The sequence below is a fragment of the Ambystoma mexicanum genome, chromosome 14, assembly GCF_040938575.1.
Source record: "Ambystoma mexicanum isolate Mex_15411 chromosome 14, UKY_AmexF1_1, whole genome shotgun sequence".
Taxonomy (NCBI): domain Eukaryota; kingdom Metazoa; phylum Chordata; class Amphibia; order Caudata; family Ambystomatidae; genus Ambystoma; species Ambystoma mexicanum.
Genome location: NC_090940.1, coordinates 300,734,469 through 300,748,550, shown reverse-complemented (window position 1 = coordinate 300,748,550; position 14,082 = coordinate 300,734,469). Strand labels below are relative to the sequence as shown.

The 14,082-nt window shown below is 52.6% G+C and overlaps 1 protein-coding gene across 2 annotated transcripts in view; it reads left to right on the top strand.

Annotated features, from left to right (window-relative positions):
* The first annotated feature begins 5,369 nt into the window (after window positions 1-5,369).
* The window catches only part of CCDC85C (coiled-coil domain containing 85C), a 472,165-nt gene continuing 463,452 nt past the window's right edge, over window positions 5,370-14,082 (top strand). Inside the window, exon 1 of one of the 2 annotated variants that reach the window (XM_069637426.1) lies at window positions 5,370-6,845. In XM_069637426.1, the coding sequence (XP_069493527.1) occupies window positions 6,152-6,845 (694 nt within the window). In that variant the 5' untranslated portion in view covers window positions 5,370-6,151. The remainder of the gene's footprint in view (window positions 6,846-14,082) is intronic. The other variant, XM_069637427.1, reaches the window with a different exon arrangement.

Below are 14,082 nucleotides of genomic sequence, written 5' to 3'. Positions count from 1 at the left end.
CACGTGTCACGTGACTCTCCACTGCTTCCGTATCACGTGTTTAGCCCCTCATCACGTGATACGTCCTGCTGGATAAAAGCGTCCTGAAATCAATGAGCTTCGCTTCACAGCTGTTTTCCAACGGGATTCTGCGACGCTCATTTTTGCCTTACTCTACGGATACACTCGACCACGTTTTTGTACCACGGACTGCCTCTGCCTTGCCCTTGTGTTTATCTTTGGATTACCAGTTGCCGGACCACCCTTCTACTTTTGGATTTCCCCGTGTCCTCTGCCTCTTGATACCACGCCTTGGAACTGTTGAAACTGCTGTCTGACCTTTGGACTGTCCCTGGTTTTGTCTTACGGATTTCGTCTTTGCTCCTGGACTCCTGGCCTCTGACCTCACGCTGGGCGGTTGTTTGCCTGCTTACCTGCCATCTACCCTCCGCCTTTTGGGGTCCCCAACGCCCGCTGTTGTTATACCTTTGACACATAGGTAAGCCAAGTAGGATCATACCCTGCTGTTATATTCCTGTCAGGTCGTCTGTGCTTACCTGTAACCCATTGCCTTGCTTACCTTTAACCCATTGCCTTGCAGCGATCGGGGGGTCCATTTCCGGCGGTTCCTGAATCCAGGTCTACGAACTACTTCACCTGTGGCCTCAAGGACCGCACAGGCAGTATTACTGGTGTTGCCTGTGCGTTACTTGGGGACGGAGGTATCCTTACTCTGCACGACCATCAAGTCTATAACACCTAAAAAGGGTACATCCGGTATTCCATACCTCACTCCTGAAAGAATACAAGACTGACGCATTTAAGAGACAACATAAGAAGGTCTTGGTACCAGCTGCGATGGAACCTGAGGAGTATGAAGTATCCAGGTTGGTGGACTCTCAGTACAAGCAAGGCGTACTCCAGTACCTGTTACATTGGAAGGGATATCCCAAGAGAGGACATGGGAGCCCCAATCCCATATACATGCTCCCAGACTGATTCAGAAGTTTCAGAGGCTCTACCCGGTGAAGCCCGGGGAGGGTAGGCACCGAAGGAGGCATACTGTCATGCTTCAGGCATGGAAACATTGGAACCGATGGCGACTCACGTAACATGGCCGCCGGTGGTCCATCTTAATGTTCTATGCCTCTTCCATCATGGCCGTTGTCAATAAATGGGTCCTTTCCTCTAACACCGGCGCGTTGTATCGTCTTAGACTAACTCGCCGATTGTTCCAGTGTTTCCCTTGTGATATAGCCTTTGCTCTTCTTCCTTGTTTTTTTCTATTTTCCTTCTCTGCCCCTCTCCGTGCAAGCTACCCACTTTTTGCGGACTTATTTAATTAAGGTACGTTTGGTGTTATCCATTTCTTCTTGCCACTTCCTAGCTTATTCTGTTTTTTCCCTTGGTTTGCCTCCGTGCCTATTTTTTCTCTATTACGCTATCGCTTGCCTTTCTATGCTTTTTCTATCCTTCTAGATAGATATATCCTTGCTTGTTCGGTTTTCTTCCGAACCCCTTGCCTTCTTTAGTTCCATATTTCTTTTTGAGCTCATCTTGTTTACTATTTTCCTTTTTCGCTTTGTCGCCCTTTTCTTTATCATATAAATTTCCTACGCCGCCTTTGCGGTCGTACTCCGATACTTGCCTTCTCGGTCAGTTTTATTTCCTACCCCTCCTTACCTTCCAGCTTTATTTCCACTTACCTTGGTTCGGCTATCTTTAGTTTTCTCTCTGTACTCCGACGGCTGCCCTGTCGGTACTTTCCCTTTTGTGGTACTGCCAGACATCGATTGCTTCAGTCACTTGCAACCTCCCACCAATTCCCGGATCGCAGTTGCGTGTACTCTCTTGGAACGCTCCCTACCAAAAGACCCCTGTAGGGTCAACTGTTCTCTTCAATTGCCAAGCAACATAATTTTGAGCCATACTTCAGCCATACCATATCAAAGGACCCTTCTGAAACAACTCTTGAATTCAGGGTTTTTTCTGCTATGGCTTTTTCCCTGAATTAGGGGGTTTGCCCTTTGGCCTTCCCCTTGGCCCAGGTTCTTCCCTGGCCAAGGTGGCGGCTGAGGGGGCTCGCCCTTACTTGCATCACGAAAAAGAGCAAAAGGAAAGACCCACCAAGCCGTCAAGACTAAAGAAGAAGACAGAAAGGCAGGAGAGTTCCTGGGAAGATACAGGTGAGGAGGAGTGGGTCGAAGATTCTTCCAGTCATGACACCTTTTCCACTACAAGCGAGTCTGGGTGTTTTGTGCAGTAAGCCCAAATGTGGGGTTTCTGAGTTCTGGAGGGACGGTTGGGACTTGGATGAGAGGGGCTTTCTTTATGTGTGGATACCCAGTGTCCTACGTTAGTACTTGTGTCTCTGTGTACCTACCTATCCTACTGTTCCATGAACCCTGAATGACCATTGGACCAAGGACAATACAGAGTATGTAACTTACCTCAAGAAGCAAGCCTTGCTTCATTACACACCCTCGCCCTAACTCAACCCTACGCCTCCCTCTGTTGAAAGGGGGGGGAATGCTCTCATGCACCACTCTTAACAACTGACATCCTGATACTAGAGGTATGCTGATAGCGGGTCACCCAAATCTACCTGTCTGATTACTGGGGCCTCTGCTAGCAACATTAATCTTTTGGGGGGTTTCACACTTATAGCAACTTCTTGCACCCACACCTCAGATGAGAGTTCGAGTCCACACATTCAAACCAATCTTCTCTTCTTCTGATACGCTTAGTTTGTGGTGCAAGGGCTCTTTGCTGAGAGATATGCTTTTCTGCTTAGCTTGTGGCGCCGGGCTCTCTGCTGAGAGATACCTCTGCCATTTCATTTGTGGCACCCGGCTCTCTGCTGGAAAATATGCTCTGCCACTTAGTTTGTGGCGCCAGGGCTCTTTGCTGAGAGATATGCTTTTCTGCTTAGCTTGTGGTGCCAGGGGTTCTCTGCTGAGAGCTACGCCCTGCCACTTTGTTTGTGTCACCCGGGCTCTCTGCTGAGGGATGCGGTCTTCCACTTTGTTTGTGGCACCCAGGTTCTCTGCTGAGGGATGCGGTCTTCCACTTTGTGGCACCCAGGTTCTCTGCTGAGGGATGCGGTCTTCCACTTTGTGGTGCCAGGGGCTCTCTGCTGAGAGCTACGCTCTGCCACTTCGTGTGTGGCGCCCAGGTTCTCTGCTGAGGGATGCGATCTTCCACTTTCTTTGTGGCGCCCAGGTTCTCTGCTGAGGGATGCAGTCTTCCACTTTCTTTGTGGTGCCCAGGTTCTCTGCTGAGGGATGCGGTCTTCCACTTTGTTTGTGGTGCCCATCTTCTCTGCCGAGGGATGCGCTCTTTCACTTTGTTTGTGGCGCCCAGTTTCACTGCCAAGGGATGCGGTCTTCCACTTAGTTTGTGGCGCCACGGCTCTTTGCTGAGAGATACGCTTTTCTGCTTAGCTTGTGATGCCAGGGCTCTCTGCTGAGCGATACCTCTGCCATTTCATTTGTGGCACCCGGCTCTCTGCTGGAAAATATGCTCTGCCACTTAGATTGTGGCGCCCGGGCTCTCTGCTGAGAGATACGCTCTTCCACTTTGTGGAGCCTTGGCTCTCGACTGAGAGATATGCTCTTCCACTTTGTGGAGCCTGGGCTCTCGGCTGAGAGATACGCTCTTCCACTTTGTGCCACCCAAGCTCTCTGCTAAGGCATGCAGTCTTCCACTTTGTGGTACCAGGGGCTCTCTGCTGAGAGGTACACCCTGCCACTTCGTTTGTGGCACCCGGCTCTCTGCTGAGAGCTACGCCCTGCCTCTTTGTTTGTGGCACCCAGGCTCTGCTGAGAGATACGCTCTTCTGCTTTGTGGCACCCAGGCTCTCTGCTGAGGGATGCGGTCTTCCACTTTGTTTGTGGCGCTCAGGTTCTCTGCTGAGGGATGCGGTCTTCCACTTTGTTTGTGGCGCTCAGGTTCTCTGCTGAGGGATGCGGTCTTCCACTTTGTGCCACCCAAGCTCTCTGCTAAGGCATGCAGTTTTCCACTTTGTGGTACCAGGGGCTCTCTGATGAGAGGTACACCCTGCCACTTTGTTTGTGGCACCCGGCTCTCTGCTGAGAGATACACTCTTCCACTTTGTGGCACCCAGGCTCTCTGCTGAGGGATCCAGTCTTCCACTTTGTTTGTGGCGCCCAGGTCCTCTGCTGAGGGATGCGGTCTTCCACTTTGTTTGTGGCGCCAGGGGCTCTCTGCTGAGAGCTACGCCCTGCCACTTCATATGTGGCACCCGGGCTCTCTGCTGAGGGATGCGGTCTTCCACTTTGTTTGTGGCGCCCAGGTTCTCTGCTGAGGGATGCGGTCTTCCACTTTGTGGTGCCAGGGGCTCTCTGCTGAGAGCTACGCCCTGCCACTTTGTTTGTGGCACCCGGGCTCTCTGCTGAGAGATACGCTCTTCCGCTTTGTGGCACCCCGGGCTCTCTGCTGAGGGATGCGGTCTTCCACTTTGTTTGTGGCGCCCAGGTTCTCTGCTGAGGGGTGCGCTCTTGCACTTTGTTTGTGGTGCCAGGGGCTCTCTGCTGAGAGATACGCTCTTCCGCTTTGTGGCACCCGGGCTCTCTGCTGAGGGATGCGGTCTTCCACTTTGTTTGTGGCGCCCAGGTTCTCTGCTGAGAGCTACGCCCTGCCACTTTGTTTGTGGTGCATGGGCTCTCTGCTGAGGGATGCGCTTTTCCCCAGCTCTGCCACTTACATTGTGGCGCCAGGGGTCTTTCCTGAGAGTTTGTGGCACCAGGGCTCTTTGCTGAGCGATATCTATGCCACTTCATTTGTGGCGCCCGGGGTTTCTGCTGAGGGATGCACTCTTCCATTTCGCTTGTGCCAACCGGGGAGAGGTACAAATCAGCCACTTCGTTTCTGTTGCCTGCCCTCTCTGCTGAAAGATATCTCTGCTATTTCGTTTGTGGCACCAGGGCTTTCTGCTGAGAGATACCCTCTTCCACTTAGCTTTGTGGCAGCCGGGCTCTCTGCTGAGAGATATCTCTGACTCTTCGTTTGCGTTGCCGGGGTCTCTGCTGAGGGATGCGCTGTTCCACTTTGTTTGTGGCGCCCAGGTTCTCTGCTGAGGGATGTGGTCTTCCACTTTGTTTGTGGCGCCCAGGTTCTCTGCTGAGAGCTTGCACTGCCACTTTCCAGGGCTCTCTTCTCAGGTCGCACCGTACCCCGCAGGACCGACCTCTCACACTGACTGACAGCGCTCCCAGCACGAACCCGCCCCCTCCCTTGAAAGCACGGGGCGTGCCCCCACCTCTACGTTACCTGCTTTGAAAGCTGCCCCGGGCCTGGATTGGCTGCTATCTCTAATCCTGGAGTAACACAGAGTGAGCCTGGGAGGAAGGGGAGGGAGGAAGGAGGAGGAGGGCGATCCCGAGCCGAGTCTGCCCACCTCTGGGAGGCGGCTCCAGCTTCCCGTGCAGTTCACCAGTGCGATCAGAGGGGCCGCCGAGAGGAGTTCAGAGAGGGCTTCTCGGGGCTTTGAACAGACACCCCATGCTGGAGGCGGCCCCACACCGGCGCTGCCTGGCCACACTCCGAAATCCCCTCGCCTCTTTCCACAGCAGACCTGCGGATTTCCCAAGCCAGGCTGACATCCCATGCTAAATCTTCAGGGATCGCCGGATCAGCTGCTCGGGGGATCGGGGAGCAGCCTGGCCACCTCCGACCTGACAGCGGATCGGAACCAGTGACTCCAATCTGGGCTGAGATGACACCCCCCTGAAGCGAGGAGATCGCGATCAGCCGCACGGGAGAGCAGGGCACAGCAGCCGCCCCCCCCCCCCCCCCCTCAACCTTCCAGTGCATCTCTTGAGCTGGGGGTGCATTTTAAACTCCCCACCCCCTTGATTATCTGCGTGCTTCCACACCGCTCTGAAGTGACACCGCCCCGGAGACGCGGAAGCTGCGATCAGCGGCACCGGAGCCAAGGGGAGCAAGTCCCTCCCCGGCTCACAGGAGCGCCTCTCGCCCCCGGAGCCCACTTCAGCGCGGGATGAGTTTCCCCAAAGTGTCCCTGGGTCATGAGTGGCTTCCCAGGTGATCTCCCTCCCCCGGCCAGGGCGGGCTGGTGAGCGAGCAGCAGAGGGACTTTCTCCGAGCACCGTTTATTTCCAGCGAGTTTTTCTTCCGCGCAGAGCCCGCCATGGCCACGGGCTCCCTGGAGGTGCCCCAGGAGGACCTGAGCAAGGTGCCGGACGAGGAGGCGCTGCGCTGGAGCAAAGAGGAGCTGCTGCGCCGGCTGCGCCGCGCCGAGGCCGACAAGATGAGCCTGATGCTGGAGCAGGGCAGCCTGATGAAGGAGGTGAACCGCCGGCTGCAGCTGCACCTGCTCGAGATCCGCGGCCTCAAGGAGGTGAACCAGAAGCTGCAGGACGACAACCGCGAGCTGCGCGAGCTCTGCTGCTTCCTGGACGACGACCGGCAGAAGGGCCGGCGCCTGTGCCGCGAGTGGCAGCGCTTCGGGCGCCACACGGCCGCCGGCGTGCTGCACGAGGTGGCCGCCTACCAGCACAAGCTGGCCGAGCTCGAGGCCGGCCAGCAGGCGCTGCTGCGGGACAACCTGGAGCTCAAGGAGCTGCTCCTGCTGCTGGACGAGGAGCGCGGGGGTCCCGGCTCCCGCAGCTCCATCGACAGCCAGGCCAGCATCGGGGGGCAGCTGGCCGGGGGCGCCCGGGACGTGGGCGACGGCAGCAGCACGTCGAGCGCGGGCAGCGCCGGCAGCCCGGACCACCACCACCTGAAGGGGCTGGAGGCCAAGGGCGGGGTAGTCCGGAGGTCCCTGGACGACCTGTCGGCGCCCCCGCACCACCACCGCAGCATCCCCAACGGGCTCCACGGTAAGTCCACTCTTCATTATGCGGCTGTGACTATTGTCATAAAAGTCATCCACAGGACAGGGAACAGCGCCAAGAGGCGCTGCTCGTCATTGCGTGGGGTGTGTACCTTGCATGTAAACATTGCCACACTCGTACGCAGAGCAAGGAGTAGCGCCAAGAGGCGATTCTGTGGGTGGGTCGTACAGATAAACATGCATGCAACTCCACCACAGAATAATGCTTAGGGCTAAGCAGCGATTCTGTGGGTGCGTAGGACATTCATACAACTGCACTACAGAGCAAGGAGTAGCGCCAAGAAGCGATTTTGTGGGTGTGTCGTACACATAAGCATGCATGCAACTCCACCACAGAATAATGCTTAGGGCTAAGAAGCGATTCTGTGGGTGTGTGGGACATTCATACAACTCCACTACAGAGCAAGGAGTAGCGCCAAGAGGCGATTCTGTGGGTGTGTCGTACACATAAGCATGCATGCAACTCCACCACAGAATAATGCTTAGGGCTAAGAAGCGATTCTGTGGGTGTGTGGGACATTCATACAACTCCACTACAGAGCAAGGAGTAGCGCCAAGAGGCGATTCTGTGGGTGTGTAGGACATTCATACAACTCCACTACAGAGCAAGGAGTAGCGCCAAGAGGCGATTCTGTGGGTGTGTCGTACACATAAGCATGCATGCAACTCCACCACAGAATAATGCTTAGGGCCAAGAGGCGATTCTGTGGGTGTGTAGGACATTCATACAACTCCACTACAGAGCAAGGAGTAGCGCCAAGAGGCGATTCTGTGGGTGTGTCGTACACATAAGCATGCATGCAACTCCACCACAGAATAATGCGTAGGGCCAAGAGGCGATTCTGTGGGTGTGTAGGACATTCATACAACTCCACTACAGAGCAAGGAGTAGCGCCAAGAGGCGATTCTGGCCAAGTGCGCAGACTTGGGCACCAAGGGAGAGCAAGGGCACATGGGGATTATCAGGGGGGGGCAAGGGGGCGTCAGGCAGCCCTTGCTGAAAATAGGAAGTGGCAGCCTGGCGCTGCTTCGCCTGACCCACCCCTCCCATACACCTACAACGCCGCGGGGAGGAGGGTGCAACAATGGAGGACCCATCAGGTGTAGGGCAGGAAGGGATGTCCAAGGCCACACCTAGGTGTGACTGGCCGTCTGCACTAGCGGACCAGAGGGGCAGGAAGACCCTGGAATCTTGCGTGCCTGCAGGCATTGCAAAACTAATATAAGCAGAGAACTGGTAGTAGGAAACCAGTTCTCTTTGGTACTCCGTATGGAGCACCATTGGTCATTCTGTGGACGCAGAAGACTCTCTTCTTCTTTTCCCAAAACCCACCCACCCCAACAGAGAGGAGAAGAGAATAAAAACAGGGCAACGAACGGGACCCACGAAGTCGTGGGAAGAAGTTGCCGGCACAGGCCAGGTAGATGCCACTGGCCCAGTGCCCAAAAGATAACAGTTGTTTATCATTGTGTGTTTTGGTTAAATTTACCCAAATGTTTTTATGATATTACTGTTTGCAATAAACACCATAGCCCTTTATTGCCAGCCATAAGATCACACCTCTGCTCGTCTTTTCACCACAACACCAAGGTAACGGGTCAGCCGGCCCTGGGCTGCACAGAGTCTGTGGGTGTGCATGCCTGCAACTCCACCACAGAATAACACGTAGCCCTAAGAGGCCATTCTGTGGATGTGTCCTACAAGTCGACATTCATACATCGCCACCACAGATCAAGGAGTACCACTCTTGCCCCTCGGCTGTACAGTGCGCGCAATATAAGTCTATCAGATAGAAAGGCCGGGGCAGGGCACCGTTCCAGGCAGGACTTGTTGCGTATTAGTATTAGCATTCACTACTGGCCGCCTTATAAATAAGAGTAACCCAACACTCCCCCGAGGGCCTTTAGCTGTGCCAGGCGACGCTTCTCTTCAGTGTGTGCCTTGTCAACACATTGACTGACCCATCCTCCACAGTGCCACAGGATGCTTAGCTGAATAGTCTGCACGTGTTGCAGTTAACTCTTCAGCCGCCAGTGGGAACCTTATAACGTCACATTAATGCAGCACTCCTCCTCCTCCTCTACGGGGCCAGGAACATTGCAAAGGAATGGGGCCGTACACACAACGCAACATTCACCATGTAGAACAACATTACACGCCGTTCACTGATCGCCTGTAGGACAAGGGTCCGTGCGCCACACGATACAGTCCAAAGTGCGCAACAAATACAGTTAAAGTGACGCTCCTCCGTGGGTCAAGCGGCGGTTGCGTATTTAGGGCCTAATTCACAGAAGCGTTTTATAATTGCAAAACCCCATTGGACAACCTTCTGTGAATCAGTGCCTAGTGTGGATTGTTGCAAATAACCCAGCAGTCACTAGTGGGAACCTTCACTAGAGAATAGCGCTGGGCCCTCTTCATAGAGCAGCCCCCCTGGGCAGGGTTCCATTCTGCTCGGAGCATGGCCTTTTCCTATAACCATCCCAGCAGTCTCCGACCATGTGTATCTTTAGAAAGATACTTCTTTTGTGAAGGGAGGATAGCTCAAGCAGCAACGTGCACATCTTGGAAACAAGCCGCCACGAAGCAACGCAGGTTGATACACGGATCCGCGCTTAGAAACCTCTGGGTATTAAGCGCTTTATAAATACCCAAGTAAGACATATACCTGTACCAGCGCCTCGATGCACTCGGGCTGTGTGAGCAGTTTAAAAATGAAAATAATAAATAAATGGATCGATCCTGGTTTGTATCTGGCCTTTCACAGGGCGGACTGGGTACCATTGCTTTCCTCTACGTTTGCCCCCTCCCCTGGGCCCCCTGATGCTTCCCTCCGCCTCTCCCCACCGCCACATGCGTTCCAAGTCAATCGCTGGTTAAACTTCTAATGTTTTTACACACTCTCGAAAAATGTTATGTCCGTTTTTTTTATGTACATGTGTGCTAGTATTCCTACTTTAATCTTTCATTATTCAGAAAACAGTAATTGCCATCAAAGAATAAACAATACGAATTCCACCACAGCAGTTTATGTATAAAATAAAAACAGTGTACGAACGTAAAGCATTGAAATAAGCAGCACGTGAAACATTCCATTCACAGTAATTGGCTACGCAGCAAAAACGCGCATTCGACGTAAGAGTAAACGCGCGCGGTGCTGTGAACAGGCCTGGAACTGAGCACGCCTCGCTCCACACGACCTCAGCATTGGGAGGAGGAGTCTCTTCCTCGGAGGCGCAGATATAGGGCGGAAGAATAGCATTCACTATGTGGACCCGTTTCCCCAAATGTTCTTGGGGCAGAAATCCCCAACCCCCCCACTCGGAGGTGTGGGCTTGCCCGGACAGCGCAATACCGGGCCACTATTGGTTCCCAGGCCGCCTCTGGTATTTCCCCTTTAGGAGTGGAGGGTTGCCAAGAGCAATGCCAGTGCTTCTGATTTAACTCTGAACCTTCCAGCTATGAACTTTGTTTTGCCGTATGGTGCCCACCCTGAAAAAGTTTGGATCCCGCTGTTACCCGAGTCTATGCAAAGGCGTGATTGGGTTCCTAGTCATCCGTTACTCACCAGTGGGCGCCCTTTATAAATAACTTGATGGTTGACTTATCTCCGTAGCAAGATCCTTTGGAAGGGTGAGATTCAGTTCACAGGGTGTGGCTTACCAATAACCAACCAATCCGTGGTGCGCACCAGACTGGCATTCTCCAACAGTCCTACATGGGGCAAGGATGGGTGCCCAGTGATTTTGTGATGGGTACAGAACGCATAACTAGATTCGCGAGTCAATGGTCAGGTTACAGGCACACGTTAGATTGAATATAGACTCCGTTACTGGCGCACCATGCAGGGTAGCGGGGAACATGCCCAGTTGGTGGGGAAGATGTTTCAGGGCTGTAGAGGGCGGCTGGTAGAAGTAACACTGGGATGGGTGGGCTCTGGGCCATTTCTCCCTGGGGGTTAAGAAGGTGCTCCTTGAAGTGGAGGGGTTCGACCTCTCTTTTGGTCTCGCATGAGTTCGGGGTTTGGGCCATATCTCACTGGGGGTTAAGAAGGTGCTCCTTGAAGTGGAGGGGTTCGACCTCTCTTTTGGTCTCGCATGAGTTCGGGGTTTGGGCCATATCTCACTGGGGGCTAAGAAGGTGCGCCATGAAGTGGAGGGGGGTTTGACGTCTCTTTTGGTCTCGCATGAGTTCGGGGTTTGGGCCATATCTCACTGGGTGTGAAGAAGGTGCGCCATGAAGTGGAGGGGGGGGGGTTTGACATCTCTTTTGGTCTCGCATGAGTTCGGGGTTTGGGCCATATCTCACTGGGTGTGAAGAAGGTGCTCCTTGAAGTGGAGGGGTTCGACCTCTCTTTTGGTCTTGCATGAGTTCGGGGTTTGGGCCATATCTCACTGGGGGTTAAGAAGGTGCTCCTTGAAGTGGAGGGGGGGGGGTTTGACGTCTCTTTTGGTCTCGGATGAGTTCAGGGTTTGGGCCATATCTCACTGGGGGTTAAGAAGGTGCGCCATGAAGTGGAGGGGGGGTTTGACGTCTCTTTTGATCTTGCATGAGTTCGGGGTATGGGCCATATCTCACTGGGGGTTAAGAAGGTGCTCCTTGAAGTGGAGGGGGGGTTTGACGTCTCTTTTGGTCTTGCATGAGTTCGGGGTTTGGGCCATATCTCACTGGGTGTGAAGAAGGTGCCCCTTGAAGTGGAGGGGTTCGACCTCTCTTTTGGTCTTGCATGAGTTCAGGTTCTGGGCCATATCTCACTGAGGGTTAAGAAGGTGCTCCTTGAAGTGGAGGGGTTCGACCTCTCTTTTGGTCTCGCATGAGTTCGGGCCGAGCCGGCGGTTGATGGTTCCACAGTCTGGGAGCATGGATAGAGAATGTTTTGTTTTCCCGGGGCCAGAGCCTGACTTCTGGTGATGGCTGGCCAGCAGAAGTGCTGACTTTGCCATGTTGGGGGCGGAGTTCGCGTACCTGGTGACCTCTTTGTACATGGGTGCCAATGCCTTGCGAGATGATACTTGTCTGGGGAGACTGTGAAGTTCAGTGAGCCGGCTTGGCCCCAAGTGTGTCGGATACACACATCCCGACACTCGCAAGTGCTCGCCGTGGACATGTTGCAACACAGAACCCTACTCCACAGGTCCTGGAACATAGTGAGTGCTGTACAGAGAAGCTGACTCTCACACGCACACCACTTTTAAGTAACATGCACTGAACATGTAATCAGAGGCATAGCCAGGATTGTCCAACAATTGGGGACTGACGCTAATGTAGTTGGGCCCACCGCAGTGCCATTAACCTCTGTAAATACGCACACAGCACTGCTGAGTGGGCATTTCCACACTTTGGGCGGGCCTTGCCTACTCAGGCACTACCCTGTTTACGCCTCTGCATACAATTAATAAAAACTCTTATACAGCATTGATTTAAGACCAAATGGCAAATGAGGACGTGTTACAAATGACCAACCCAACATTCAGATTTTTGTGTGTGTACATAACGCAGCATTCATGAGCCCCACCCTCCTTTGAAGCGAGGATCTGTCCCAATGAATGCGTCAATACACTGTGAGTGTGCTACAAATAACCATATCGCGATAACACTCCACCATGTGGCATGGAACCCTGCCAACAGATGATTCTGTTGGCAATGTGAGTGTGTATGTGTGTGTAATCTAGCATATGCCTGGACACCCACCATAAGCAAGCAGCCAAGCCCTGATTCACCCTCTCGTGGGGAACTCCAGGGCTGCTCAACTCGCTCTGATTTTAGTGCAGCGGTGGGAGTTACTAACCCAATGTAGCCGCATGTAATGCGTGTTGGACTGCAATATCTGCGCTATCCTGCGGCCTCCTACGGGAGCCCACATTACCCCTCGGCTGAGGCAGCTTCACTGGCTCCCGGTGGACAAGAGGATACTGTTTAAATCCTTGTGCATGGTACATCGGGCTTTCAACGGCCTTGGGCCAGAATATATTAAAGATAAGTCCCCACCCCCCCCCTTATGTACCAACACGGTGTCTCCGCTCACACTCTGCCTGCCTGGTCAAAGTCCCCCGTTTTAGACTGACCCGTACCGGCGGCCGTGCCGTTTCGGTGGCTGCTGCCAAGGCCTGGAATGCCACTCCCTTGGCATTGCGGATGACTGATGACCACCTTACCTTTTGGCGTGTGCTCAAAACGTTGGTGTTTTAATTTGTGGTTTGGCAGCTTTGTATTCATTCCTTTGGGTGTTTGTGCGCTCTATAAATTTGTCTCACAACATCTGTTTACAAGCCTATGAATTTTGCTGTTAAAGGCTTGTCGTGACATCACTACTGACCTGTAATATAGTTACAATAGTGATGTCATTTTCCTAACCAGTGATCACATTTGAGTTGTGATCACTCAAAAAAGCTTTGGGGAGTCTTTTATTAAAAAATCTTTCTGTAAGAATTTACAGCTACTAGTTGATGGGGACCTGTTTGCAGTAGTATCTTTATTTTTTCCACTACTGGTGTTTAAGAACAATAACCTGTTGGCATGTTTTCATTTCATTTAAGTCTCAAAATGATTTGAAATGCGGTTTGTGAAACTGCTATTTTTTTCATCGCTAGTTTACTGATTTCTGTTTGTTTCTTTACTCTTTAATCTATATTTTCCACATGCGCTAGAAAAGGTCAGTGGGGTTCCTCCTAACACGCGCATAGATCATGTAGGAGGGCCGCGTACCTGGATGATGTGCTCCTAATGGTGGTGCAGGGGTTGCTCCTTGAAGACCCCTGGAGGCTATTGAGACCTGTTCCTCTATGAAGCCCATGGAAATCAATTATCAAAAAACAATGCGTTTGTATTTATTTATATGTATTTATTTTTTTATTGGGGAGAGGGCTAGAGGGATCTATAAAGGGAGATTTGGGGACAAGTCTACAGAATGTGTTTTGGGTTTAGTTTAGTTTATTCATTTGTATTGCGCACCAGACCCGAGGGTATGAGGGCGCAGGAGCAACAAGGTTATCCGCCGCTTGGTTACATGTTACAATGCAGTACAGTAATTACAGTGGTTTTATGGATACAATGCAGTAAATACAGTGGATAATAGATGATTGAAGCAGTCATGAAAAAGGCAAAAGTTTACGGATTTACAAATATACATATTTACAGGTAGGTAGCAGTGAGGTGGAATGAATGGAATTAGCGGTCATTGTTCTTTATCCAGTGTGTGTAGTTACGCCTAAAGTGTGTGTAG